A 14,806-nucleotide genomic window follows, 5' to 3' on the forward strand; every position below is an offset into this window, starting at 1 on the left:
AGAATAGGATGGTGATGAGTGCCATATATATCAGAATTTTTTCGGATTATTTTTCCTAATTGTGCAACATTTAATATCTTCCTTCAAACCATGCACTATGTCATCAGCATAAAATCAGAACAGAGTCTTATGGCACACACTTATCACTACACATTGCATTTGAGATACTGCTTCCTTGTACACAGCACTGTGATATCTATCATTCAACCAGCCACCCTTGTCTGTTCTCCTTATTTGTACAACATTGTATAGCATATATATTTCAGTATGTAATTAATCATCCTATTAGTCATGATATTTAATAAGTGAATTTATTGATACGAAATTATTATTTTTTTTATAAATGATCCACACACAAAAGGCCACAAAACCTATAGCACATTAGTGCTATATGTGGGCAAGAGGAATAAAAACGGAGAATGTGTTCACATTTTGCTTGAACAATTGTAATCTTTGGGACAGCAGTGTGAGGGAGACTGTTCCGAAGGACAGAAGTAGATGAGATGAAGGAGGAGGCAGTGAACTTGGTTCGGTGAGTTTCAAAGGTGGACTGTGGTTAGCACGGCTCTTGTTTTAATGATTTTGGAGGGGAGAGGAGGAATGATAGTGGCCAATTCAGCAGAACACTGTCCATGAAAGTATCTGTAGAAAAGGCACATGACAGAAACTGAACATCTGTGTGAGAGAGAGGGATTATTAATTAGCCATATTGCCCTCTTTTGGATAGAATCAAGCAATCTTAGGGAGGATTTGGAGCTGGACAGATTTGGGCTTTGCATAGAGTTAGCAGCCGTGAAGGTGTGGAGTAGTCTCTTGTGCAAAAAAGTCCAAGTTTTTTGGCAGCTGCAGAAGCTATAGTTGAAATGTGATTGTGCCAGGAAAGATCAGAAGTACAGGTCAGTACAAGTAGAGAAATCTGATCGTTTTTGGATATCTCAGTATTACTGAAGTTAAGTGGAAGGGATGTGAACTCTTTTTTTGTGAGAGATGAGACAGGACTGAGTTTTGGTGGTATTGAAGTTTACAAGGTTGTCCTTACCCTACTGGGCTATAGCTAGGAGATATGAGTTCAGAACACTGGTCATGGTAGATCTTGAGGATTCTAATACCTGAAACTACAAGGTTTGTTGAATGAAAAGGAGGAATGAAGTGTGCTGTCATCGGCAAAAGCTATGAATAGAATTGGAAGTTTGAGTGAGCAGGTCATTTATATACAAGAGGAAGAGAGTGGGTGAAAGAACAGAACCCTGGGGTACTCCTGCATTGGTGGGAAATCTGAAGAGAGTAAACTGTCCACTATAGCACGTAGCAAGTGACCAGTGAGAAAGTTGGCAATCCAGTTGCAGTGTAATGAAGGCAGACCATAGGATAGCAATTTGTTAAGTAGGCCCCTGTGTCAAACCCGATCAAATGCCTTTGAAATATCAAGGGCAACACTTGAGTCCAGAGTTGAGTAGTGAAGATCAGCTGTAGATTGTGAGTTGCGGAATCCATATTGCTGGTCACTGATTAACTGGTATGACTCTAGGTGGTTCAGGAGCTGGTTGTTGATGACTGTCTCAATATTTTTAGAGAGAACAGGAGTTGAGAGCAATTGGACAATAGTTTTTCAGTTAACTTTTATCACCTTTTTTTTAGGATGGGCTAGATGTAGACCTGCTTCCATGTTGTAGGGTAGATGCCAATTGAATAGGATAGATTGGAGAGGTGATACAGGGTAGGTGTTACTTCTGGGGCACAATTTTGTAACACAGTAGATGGGATATCATCAGGATCAGGTACCTTGTTTGTGTTCAGGTTATTGAGGATTCTTCGGATTTCTTTTTTTTTTTTTTTTTTCTTTTTTTTTGTCAGATATGAGCAACATGAAGGGTAGTGTGCTGTTGTTGTTGTTGGTAGTATGTCGGGAACTTTGCCTAGGTCATCATTGCAGGAATTTGAAGAGAAAAGTAGTGCCAGTAAGTTGGCCTTGTTTACAGGTAAGGTAACTATAGTACCATCAAGATGTGTGAGTGGTGGAAACCTGGGTGGGCAGAAGTTGTACCTAATGGCCTTGGCAGTGGACCAGAAGGAGCAACTGCCATTTGGGCAGGAGGCAAGTTTGCAGCATTTGGCCCTTTCAAAGTCTGACTTGGACTTGGTGATGATTCTTTTACAATGGTTGTGAGCTTCAGAGTGAGCAGCTGGAGTTTTGGTTTTGAGCCATTCGTGGTGAGCAGAAGTTTTTTCTTTTACTGCATTAGCACACTTTTTTGAGAACCAAGGCGTGGATGGTGACTCATATTTTCTTATGAGGAAAAATTTTAATTCTTTCTCTCTCTCTCTCTCTCTATATATATATATGTGTGTGTGTGTGTGTGTGTGTATTTTTTTTTAATTTACTAAATCCCCCCCCCACACACACACCTCTTCCAAAACGGTTCTTTATTCATTATTTCAATATAATATTATTATTCTATGTCCTCTCTGTAACACCACTTAATTTTTATAGGCGTGTCTTATGGATAGTCTTATATCTAGATTTGTTAAAGAATTAAGACAGAGGCCATCTTGGGGAGAAAATGAAGTGGACCATATCCGAGGAGTTAAAGACAATGATGGTATGCTAACTAGCATTTTACTATTTCTTTTGATTTACATAGCGTAAAGGAGTAAATAGATTTATTAAAGCTCTTGTTCCCAATGTTTTGATATACTGTACATATTGAGCTCTCCCTTCAGAATTGTTATAAATGTTATACTGCAGTTTTCTGAATTTGATTAATTTGGCCTAATACTGCCAAAAATGAATTTGATTAATGTTGGCCTAATAACTGCCCAAAAATAAATTAATAAATAAAATAATAATAATAAAATAAAAATGAATAAGTGTGTGTGTGTTCATCCTACTCTTCTTTCACTAAGCCTTTTTTATAATCATTTTTAGTTATAGGCCTCCCCCATTTGTCTCCATCTTTCTCTGTTGAAGATGCAAAGATTTTCCAGCCATCTCTGCTAGGTTGTTCTTCCATCTTCTCTCTGGTCATCCAAGGTCTTTGTCTTCCTTCTTATGGATGCCACTGAGTGATTGTCTTTGCAAGAAAAGAAACTTTTGTTTCTTTTCTTACATCTTCATTCCTTATTTTATTGCTGTGTGATTTTCCAAATGCAAAAGTTCTCGCAAGGTATATATATTCTTTTAATTGCTCTATTTTGTTATTGCCTGTTATTATTCATTCTGTTATCTTGTTTCATTCGATATTTGTCATTATTTTACTTTTTTTTTTTTTTCATAGTCATGTATAATCTTACTTTTTGTTACTGTGCTTAAGTCATTCAGCATTTCTTCTATTTCTCTTTTGTTGTTTGCTATTACTAAAATAATATCAGCATAGTGTAAAGTATTTAATTTTTATCTGTTTATTGAGTTATTCAATGAACACTTTATTGGAGTATTTCATCCTGGAGGAGTCAGTTTTAATACTAGAGGGATAGGACAGGCTTAGAGGTACAGGAGGAGAGTGTGTTTCAAATACTGAGTACTCTGGTTGTCAGTAAAGCTGTGGGACTGGATGATATTTCACCACGAGTTTTGAGAGAATGTGCTAGGGAACTGACAGTGCCTTTGACCTGGCTTTTCAATGAAAGTCTTGCTGTGGGAAAGGTGCCCATGGAATGGAAGGAAGGTAAGATAGTGACATTTCATAAGGGCAGTAGCAACTGGAAGTTTCTAATTATAGGCCAGTCTGTGTGTCATCAGTAGTTGTTAAGATCTTGAAGGAAGTAGTGAGGGACTGTATACAACATTGAGCAGATGAGGGTAATGTTATCTGTGAGAGTCAACATGGATTTCTGAAGTGATGCTCTTGTTTTAGCAATATGCTAGCCTTTTATAATAAAGTTACAAGAGCATTAGATGAGGGAAAGGCATATACTGCCATTTTCTTAGACTTAGTGAAGGCATTTGACAGGGTGCGACACGATAAGCTGATATTTAAGTTGCAGCACATGGATCTGGATGTCAGATTGGTCAACTGGATTCAGGATTGGCTATCCGATAGGTATCAGAGTTGCATATGGTGGGGCAGTTTCAAGGAGGCAGAGGGTTACAAGTGGGGGTCCCACAGGGCTCAGTACTAGGACCTATATTGTTTAACCTTTATATCAGTGACATTGTCAGTAGATTGCGAGGGGATATTCAGTTGTTTGCAGATGATGCGAAGCTGAGAAGGATTATTAGTAATAGTGCACATGTGATAGCCTGCAAGAGGATTTGAATAAGCTAGATAGATGGGCCAATGAATAGGGGTGTTGATTTAATGCAACAAAATGTAAGGTCTTGAGGTTTGGGAAACATCGATGGGACACTGCATACTCTATGGGAGGAGTTATACTGGAGGAAGTAGGGGAGACAAGAGATCCGGGGTTGATGGTTGATAGAAACCTGAAATTTAGGGGACATATTGCAAAAGTGGTGAAGGTAACACAGAGGATTGCTTCAATAATGAGAAGGACACGGACCTGCAGAAATAAAAGGGTTATCATTCCATTGTATAAGACTCTGATCAGACCACACTTAGACTATTGTTCTCTGATTTGGTCCCCAGGATTTGAAGAGGATAAATTAACTGTGGAAAGGGTACAAAGGCAGATAACAAAGATGGTTTCAGGACTGTACAATGATAGTTATGAGGATCGGCTGAGGGAATGTGGACTGCAGAGTTTGGTGGATAGAAGAAGGAGAGGTGATATGATTGAGACTTTTAAACTGTTGAAAGGTGGTTACAGGGTTGACACTGGGGAGTTCTTTCGCTTGGTTGAACAGCGAGAAGGGGTGATGACAAGAGGCCATCCCTGGAAGTTACGAAAGGAAACTGTGAGCAAGAGGGTGAGGAGTGGTTTCTTTGCATGGAGGGTCGTTGAACCATGGAATGCATTGCCTGATGGAGTGGTGAGAGCGAGAACGGTCAATGAGTTCAAGGAGTGGTATGATAGACTTAGTGTTTCTTAGGGGGGAACCTCCCCCCCCCCGGGTGAGTCTTGTTAGACTTTGTGTTTCTTAGGAAGGACGTCCCACGATGAGTCTTTTGACTCCATGGAGGCCTGGATAATAATAATAATCCTGTTTAATATATAGCATACTTCTCCAGTCTGTTATATATACATATATATATATTTCATTCAATTGATTTATTGATCTGTATGACATTATTAAAGAAATTAATGTTACTGGAAGCCAAAAGATACCATTATAGAAAAAACTATTTATTACTTGAATGTACAATTAGTTTTGTCTTAATAGAAGACTTCATCGTGTGCATAACATGAAAAGAGAAATACAAAATGCATTTACAAGTGAACTTATAGCTGTTGTTTCTCTTATAATGTATATTTTGTATTTCTCTTTTCCTGTTATGCACCTGATGAAGTTTTCTAAGAAGATGGAACTAGTTGAGCATTCAAATAATAAGTAGTGTTTTCGATTTTGATATCCTTCTACTTCCAGTCATTAAATTTCTTTAATTAGTGTGTGGTGTGGGAGCAGAGAGAGTGTTAGAAATGTGCTGAAAGCTGGAGAATGAAGTAACTGATATTAATGAAGTGAAGTAGGATTGTGAATGTGTTGTAGAAAAATGTAGTAAAAGCAGTGAATGATGGTGTATGAATGGAGAATGTGAAGAAGGGGATGAAAGTAATAATGTGACTGATGAGGTGATGGTGTAGAGAGAAATAGCACACTTATGCAGACTAATTCACAGGACTTTAAAATGTGAGCTCGACTGGAGAAATGTCATAGAATAGGAGAGAGAGAGAGAGAGAGAGAATGAAAGAAAAAGTGAATGGGAAAAGTATAAATGTGTGAGAAACTGGAAATAAAGAGAAAGTATTGTATGCAGATTTGATGATAACAGGCATACTTAATGAGAAAGTGACAAAAGCACGTTTCCCAGGTGTGAAGATCAAGGATGTTAGCGAAGTTGCTAGTTTGCAGAAAGGAAAAAGTGCTTTTGTCACTTTCTCATTAAGTATGCCTGTTATCATCAAATCTGCATCAAATTTGCAGGAAGAAATTATTTGAAAGCTGAAAAATATGCAATGAGTGTGAATATGAAAAATTTGTTGAAAGAAGTGAAAATGAACAGTAAAAACTAAAAATTGTGAGTCTGCTGCCTCATTATGATAGAACTGAATCAAGAAGGTAAGGCCATGATTGTAATGAGAATGAGAAGATTGTGCAGGAGAAATGGTGTGCAATTTTTAGACATAATTTAGTTATAATTTTTAGGGGGAGTGCTGCTGATGATAGCAGGGGAATTTATGTCCACATAAGGTAGACATGAAAGAGAGAAATAGTGGCAGTGGTTATGAGGCAGTGTGGTGTAACATGGAGGTTGACAGGAAGACATATTTAGTTGGATGTTGCTATAGGTCCGGCAAGGTGGAGGGTGGTGATGATGAAATGTATAAATAACTTGAATTAGTGAACAAAGAAAGGGTAATTATTATGGGTGATTTTAATTATAGCAGTATAGATTGGAATGAAGAGATAGCATTTGGGAATAAGGAAAACAAATTTCTTGAGTTCTTGAGAGATAAACCATCTTAGGCATCACATAAAGGAGGATACACAAAAATTGTGAGTTCTAGATCTGATCATTTCATCAGAGGATATAATTATGAGAGGGGAGTTTCACACTTTCCTCCAATTGATGAAAGTGATCACTTGGGTTGTGGTGAGCCATATACATTTTTAAATATAGGTATTGTAATGTTCATCCTCCATTCATTAGGAATCTACATTTTTTAAAGATATGTTTAATTAAATTTCTCATTTTATCAGTCATTTCTTTACCTCCATACTTTCCATTTCATTATAAATTCCATTAATACCAGCTGATTTCAATTTTGAGATGACTGATTCTATTAAATTATTATTTATTTCAGTTTCATCTGTGTTTTCTAGATATAGCTTTTCTGGCATTTTTATTTCTTCACTGTCTTCATGTAATTTGGTAAAATAGTTTCCTGTTGGTCTCTTTTTGCGACTATATTTATGTACTAACAAATTTCTTTTGATTTCAGATCATTCTCCATACTTGTTTCTGCACCTTCATAATAAAAATCATATTCCAATTATTAAAAGAAACTTTCCCATCTTCAGTATTTTTGCATTGAGTCTTACTTTGCTATATATTTCATTTATTATTTCATTATTATTTGTTATTTCATTCATTTATTGTTCTTAATTAAGAATAAGAATTTCTTAAAATTCATATTCTTAAATAGGATCAGTACTCCATCCGAGACTTAAAAGTGAACTACAGACAAGAGTTGTTAACTTTAATATCTAGGGAAAAATGAGGCACTCATACATTAATAGTTGAAACTTGTACTTGTGCCATTAGCCTATCGTTATACATTCTCGCTTTGTTTTAAAAAAGCAAGCAAACAAAAACTTGTAGTCATTGTTTCATGGAGGATGGGTTTAGGTATTGAAATATTTTGGTGTTTAAATTTATTAGTAAATTATTTTACTGCATTTATATATTTCTGTAGTATGTGTAACCCACAGTTATCTTTGAAAGTTTGAAAAAAGCAGTAGACCAACACGAGTTTATCTTGAGGAACTTGCAAACCATATCAACAATACCCACCTTTCCTGTTTTTAAATTTGGCTGATCCTCTTCAAGGTCATGCATAGGATTAACTGAGATAAAAATTACAGTCAGTTCTCACTACTGCAAAACCAATTATAATAACTCGCTCATTAGAATAAACTGCCACAAAGTTCTGGCTATAGTTTTCCTCTAAGCTGCACAAGTATGCTGCCACACAGTAAATGAGATGCACCCATGCATACTGAATTATTGCTGCACAGCTAAAATTTTCTTTTAAAAACACTGCTGGTTCCAAGTCACTATTTACATGGTTGTTTTTCTTTCCTTTCCTGATGCTCTACATATTCTAATTGGTTTATCAACTGCTGCTGGATTGGTCCAGTTAGTTCATGTGATCTTGGCTGGCCAGTGCGTCTTATTAGGAATAAAATAGGCATCCTTCCTGTTTTCTAACAGATGGAAAATGATTAGCTGAAGCAGTTGCTTTACTAAAGTCATCTAGTGGCAGAAACCTGAAATTATGTGTGATAGACTAAAAGCCTCACGAGGTAATAACATCATTACAAAAAAACTTTCAATCTTCATAGCACTCAGTTAGCTGAGTGGCTATGCGCTTCGCATAGCCATATGCCTGGGAAAGGAGTGTCCTGGGTTCGATTCCCGTCACTGACATGAGAAGCTTAGGATCTTTCTCAGACATAGCTAAGTTTGCCAGTCTCAGGCTTGGACTGCAGGGTTTTTCTCCCCAGTTTATCTGGGGCTTTTCCTCCCACAAGCAGGCAAACCGGCCTTGAGAACATATCACTTCTACAGACATATGATACACTGGGAGGCATAGGCCCAACCACCTTAACCTCATATAACAGTTGCGGTTATAAGGAATAGAAACCTTTGACACCATAAAGGTAAAAGAGAGAAAGATTAAGAAAGAATCGCCTGTGATCACTGATCCCAAATAGTTTATTCTAGTGCAAGTTGACTGTAAAATCATATACTGTAAGTTTTTCTTCATGGAATTTACATAGTAAATTCATTGAAGAATGACTCTTTAAAGATTTTAATAAAATTTGTGTAACAATACAAATGTAAATAAAAATCATTGCATGCTTATCTAAATTGTTTGTTGTTTCTAAAATTTATATATGCGATTTTGTATGTTGATTGTATATTAAAGTTTCATTTTCTCTCTCTCTTTCTCTGGCAGGTCCAGTAACATATGAAAAATATTGTTCAGATACATGTTTAATCACCAATCTGAAAAAATTGCCATTAGCAACATTCAGTGAATCAGGTAATAATAAATCAGATACAAAATTGGTAGATATTGGAATATTGTTCATATGTTTGTTTATAAATCCTGAAATTCTCACCATCACACTGTTTTCTGAAGTGTGCTTTCTCTGAGTAGGGTATACTTGTGCAGGAGGGAGAGTATCTTTTTCTTATATGCAGTTCTCAAGAATTACCATTGATTCAGTGTCAGTTTGTACTAGAATCCATGAAATCTAAATCAAGGTTCCTGTCACTCTTTACTGGACCAAGTATAGAGTGACAGGAACAGAAACCTAAAAATATTATTCAGATGCATGTTTGATCACCATTCTGAAAAAAAAAAATTATTAGCAATATTCAATAACTAGATAATAACTAAAGGTAATAGCTAAAATCTAATAAATCAGATACAAAATTGCTAGATATTGGAATAATTAAATTGTAATATATATTGATCTTTAATTGACCATGATTTATAAACATCTAATACCAACAAGTTTCGCCGATGGGGCTGTCTGACTTCTTCAGGGCTTATAACGGTAAGAGAAAAAACTCAAACTGGCTAGTATAGAGAAAATGGAGTAACACTATCGTATAAATTAAACATTAAAACAGAATGCATAACATTACAAGCATGGAGCGTGTTGTGTTAGTCACTGTTATGAGAGCACGTTCTGTAGTTTTGAGAGAAATTAAATTCTGGTAGACAGCATGATCTTATTAAGGTTTTCGATATGTCAACTATTATCATTCCTTGGTTTCTGTTAAGATTTTCTTCAGAACGGAGGGCTACAACGGCGTCTTTGAAATTTCTACAACGGAATTCTTCTTCTAGGTAAGGCATAGAGTTGCTATCCCAATCAATGGTATGGTTAGTAATTGTGAAATGATGGGCTAGACCTGAGTTGTCTGTTCTGTTATTATTAACATCTCCTATACGTTATTTTTTTCAATTTCGAGGCTTCTCGATGTCTGTCCTATATAGTTTAGACCACAAGCACATGGAATGTTGTACACTCCCACATGTTTGAAAAAAGGATTAATGTCTTTTGGCTATCTTAAAACGTGACAGACAGTCTTGAACAGTTTGAGCGTAACTCTGATGTTGAAAGGTTTAAAAAGTTTTGCAATCTTCTCGTACACTGTACATGCATAACGAATAACTAAGGATGAACTGTATTGAGTGATCGTAGGTTGTTGTTGTTAGGAGTTTCTATAAAGAATCTTGTTGATTAGACTCTTTGGATAGCCATTTTTTATTAATGTCTCTGATATATGAGAAGTACAGTCATACCCCAAAGTTACACGGTTGGTGGGACCTACAAAAAGCGCATAAGTTGAATTCGCGTAACTCGAAGTATAATTTTGCATGTAATTTATATATACAAACATACAAAATATTAGTTAATTTGGACCGAAGGTTTACAAAAAAACTTATATTTTTTAAGAAATATAATCATAATTGTAGTTTTTCATACATAAAAAAAAAAGTTATTTCGTTGTCGATGGTTTCATAAAATCTAATAGATTCGTCTGACGGCATAATGTCTTTTTCTTGTCATGCAAAATTTCTTCATAGCAAGCTAATGATTTTTTTATTCCTTGCCTTGTGGCTACAATTCTTTCCTCGTTAGAATCTATGTCCTCCAAAATCTGTAAACCTTTCTTTTATGATTGTTCTTACTGTGGATTCCTGTAGATCGAACTTCTTTGCTAGCTCACATATTTTCATTCCGCCTTCAAAATCCTTAATAATGTTGAGTTTTGTTTCCAAAGTCAATGTTTTTCTTGCTAGCTGTAGAAGAATCGGACTTGCTTCTTTTGGATGACATTATTATTTTTTATGTGATAAAATTTTTATCAAGAACATGGCCTGGATAGCCGATTGGTTAGCATATCCACTCTCCAGCCAAAAGGCTGCAGGTTCGAATCCCGCGGTGGGTATGGATGTTTGTGATTGTCTGTGAAAATAATAGTGGTGATGGTGGACAGTATATGGTATATGGCATTGGTGTAGATGAGGTGGTTTGTGGATGAGATTGAGTGGTGGAGACGGAGAGTTGTAGAGTAGGTGCCCTCTCTCGATGTGTCTTAGGGCTACTTGGAGGTGTCAAATAATAATAATAACATTAAACAATTGCAAGGTTTTTAGACTATAAAAATCATGTATGAATGGAGACTGCACGAAACACGTCAGTGCTTGTTCACAGCATGTGCGACACTGGCGAATGCGGCTGGCGCCGGAAAGATACGACTAGTGGTGAGGCATGAAGCAGGACAGGAATACGTACATATAAAAAACCGTGTAAGTCGAGGTATGACTGTAATTTCATCATAAAGTTCTTTTTTTTCTGAGGTGATGTTCGTAGGCTCTATTTTAGAGCATATGTATTATGCTGAGCTTCTAGGAAATATGGTGAGTTGACTTGAAATGAAGGTAGCATCCAGTGTGTGTTGGTTTGCAGTAGATTGTTAATTTGATATATCCATCTGCTAATTTCTTGATTAGGGATCCAAAAATGGTAGTTGATTATCTTTTTCCAGTTCCAAAGTGAATTGTATTTTTTGATGAAAAGAATTAATTTTGATTAAAAAGTCCAAAAGAGCTGTTTTTGTGTCCCTCCAAATTATGAAGACATAGTCTACATACCTTCACCACACTAAAGGTTTTGGGTCTAATTTTGAGAGGATGTCTGTTTCTAGCTTTTCCATGAACAGATCTGCACAGAGCGGCAAAAGGGGACTGCCCATAGTTAAGCCATTTAGTTGCTCATATATCATTTCATTCCATTTGAAATAATTAGATTTAAGGCAGTGAAGAAAAAGGTGAGCCGTATCTTCAGGGAAGAGATTGTATTGGATACTGATAACTTCTTCTACTGGGATGTGGGTAAATAAAGATACCTTATCCAAGCTAGCGAGAATGTCTGTTTTTGAGATGGAGGTGTTTTTCAATAAAGTGCTTTGAATTCTTAATGTAAGTGTCCGATTTTCTGATATGTCCTTTAAGAGGCTGGAGAGGTGTTTGGACGATAAATATGTGGGAGCATTTCTTCCGTCAACGATCGGGCGTAGTGGAACTCCACTTTTGTGGACTTTCGGGGCTGCATACAATCATGCTGTCAATGGGTGTAGAGACTTCAGATTCCGTTGCAAATCTGTGGACCAACTAGTCATGTTCCGTAATAAGTTGTTAGTTTCCTTGTGGTTTTTCCATGTTGGGTCCGACTCTAATATGCGATACATTTAGTGTGGTGGAGGTATGTAGACAATGTCTTCATAATTTGGAGGGACACAAAAACAACTCTTTTGGACTTTTTAACCAAAATTAATTATTTTCATCAAAAAATACAATTCACTTTGGAACTGGAAAAAGATAATCAACTATCATTTTTGGATACCCTAATCAAGAAACTAGCAGATGGACATATCAAACTAACAGTCTACTGCAAACCAACACACACACTGGACGTTACCTTCATTTCAAGTCAACTCACCATATTTCCCAGAAGCTCGGCATAATACATATGCTCAAAAATAGAGCTATGAACATCATCTCAGAAGAAAAAAGAACTCTATGATGAAATTACTCATATATATCAGAGACATTAATAAAAAATGGCTATCCAAAGAATCTAATCAACAAGATTCTTCATAGAAATCCCCAACAACAACCTACCATCACTCAATACAGTTCTTCCTTAGTTATTTGCAGTAACATCCTTAGTTACTAGCAGGTACAGTGTCTGAGAAGATCGCAAAACGTTTTAAACCTTTCAACATCAGAGTTGCATTCAAACTGGTCAAGACTGTCTGTCACGTTTTAAGATCGCCAAAAGACGTTAATCCTTTTTTCAAACACGCTGGAGTGTACAACATCCCATGTGTATGTGGTCTAAACTATATAGGACAGATGTCGAGAAGCCTCAAAATCCGAAAAAAAATAACATATAGGAGATGTTAATAACAACAGAACAGACAACTCAGGTCTAGCCCATTATTTCACAATTACTAACCATACCATTGATTGGGATAGCAACTCTATGCCTTACCTAGAAGAAGAAGATTTCCATTATAGAAATTTCAAAGAAGCTGTTGTAGTCCTCTGTTCTGAAGAAAATCTTAACAGAAACCAAGGAATGATAATAGCTGACATATCGAAAACCTTAATAAGATCACGCAGTCTACCAGAATTTAATTTCTCTCAAAACTACAGAATGTGCTCTCATAACAGTGACTAACACAACATGCTCCATGCTTGTGATGGTATGCATTCTGTTTTAATGTTTAATTTATACGATAGTGTTACTCCATTTTCTCTATACTAGCCAGTTTGAGTTTTTTCTCTTGCCGTTATAAGCACTGAAGAAGCCGGACAGCCCCGTCGGGGAAACTTGGTATTAGATGTTTATAAATCATGGTCAATTAAAGATCAATATATATTACAATTTAATTATATGTTTGAATGACCAAATATAATCTAAACAATAGACATTGGAATATTGTAGAAAGTTTTTCACTTGGTTTCAAATTAAACTTGCAAAGAAATTATATTCTTGTTTCATCCCTTATCCAAAAAACAAGCATGTCTGAAAGGAAGTGTGCTTTACATTATGGAATACTAAGGCAGTTGATACAAAGTCACCAGCCTCTATATGCAAGCAATCTAGTCATGCAGATACTTCATGTGCAAAATTTGTTTGCTTACATTTGGATAAAGGATTAAACAAGAATATGATTTCTTGACAAGTTTAATTTAATTGGAAAATTACTTACATGTTTGTTTATAAATGCTGAAATATTTTTCATTATACTGTTTTCTGAATGGTACATTTTTGAATGGGATTTACTTGTGTAGAAATGAGAGTATCCTTTTCTAATGTGCAGTTCTAACATATTAGAACTGCACTAATATTTCCATATTAGTGAAAAGCTGTTCTCTACAATTCACCAATCTGGTTGTACTAGAATCCATGAAATCTAAATCCAAGTTCCTGCTTAATCACATTCTAGCCACATGGCTCTTATCTTTTAATTATTTTATGATTCCTGTAAGATATTGAAAAATTACCGTGAACTATTTTTCCATTCTAAATTGTGGACCACGTTACTCACAGTTTCAGATAACTTACACAGAAGAATGTTTGAACAAACAAAGCCATGTTAGTGAAACACTGCATTCTGCAGCAGTAGACATTTTACATCTTGCCAGCCTCATTAGTCAAGTGGCTAGTGTATCTGTTCACCAACCAATACGAGTTCAAATCCCACTATGGACATAGATGTTGTTGATTGTCTCTTGGTGGAAGATGAATTTCATCACCTGGTGTGAGACCATTGGCTTGCTTATTTGAAAACCTTATGCAGCTTGAAAACGTTTCATGTTTGGTCTAGAGCATGGGGTTTTCTGGATTTATAAGATATAATAATAATAATAATAATACAAAAAAAAAAAAAAAAAAGATGGCGGTGGGGGGGAATACCAGAGGAAGACCAAAAACTAGATCGAGTGATTAAGTTAGTAATGCCCGTGAACACCAAAATATAAAATCTGATAATATTGGCATTTAAATGAATAACTGATTAATTTATTATTAATAGTAGACCTCTATGGAGTCACGTCTCATCAGGAGATCCTCACTGTTACAAAAAGACATTGAATTGTGCCTTAAACACATACAACAATTCAGTACTTGCTACACTCTTAGGCAATTCATTCACATCAACTACCCTCCATGGGATCTACTTCTAGCTCACACTCATTATACAGTTTCCAGGATAATTCTTATTCTACCCTTGCTTCCCTCCATTTTATTCTCTGAAATATCTCTTCTTAATTGCAACAACTCCCTAACCAACTAACACATTTCAATCGTATTTCTCCTCCCTCCACTGCCACTCCTTAATTACAAGGTTCTACAAATGGCATTCTCTCC

General features: G+C 36.0%; 1 protein-coding gene across 5 annotated transcripts in view; it reads left to right on the forward strand.

Annotated features, from left to right (window-relative positions):
- Bili (FERM domain-containing protein 8 Bili) overlaps positions 1 to 14,806 on the forward strand; it is a 360,304-nt gene that overhangs the window by 332,009 nt on the left and 13,489 nt on the right. For 4 of the 5 annotated variants that reach the window (XM_090398633.1, XM_090398635.1, XM_090398632.1 and 1 more), the window contains 2 exons: positions 2,492 to 2,600; positions 8,803 to 8,889. In XM_090398633.1, coding sequence (XP_090254759.1) covers positions 2,492 to 2,600; positions 8,803 to 8,889 — 196 coding nt within the window. The remainder of the gene's footprint in view (positions 1 to 2,491; positions 2,601 to 8,802; positions 8,890 to 14,806) is intronic. The other variant, XR_016548904.1, reaches the window with a different exon arrangement.

This window comes from Typopeltis vanoorti, chromosome 10 (assembly GCF_054136105.1).
Source record: "Typopeltis vanoorti isolate ZY-2024b chromosome 10, IOZ_Tvanoo_1.0, whole genome shotgun sequence".
Lineage (NCBI taxonomy): Eukaryota > Metazoa > Arthropoda > Arachnida > Uropygi > Thelyphonidae > Typopeltis > Typopeltis vanoorti.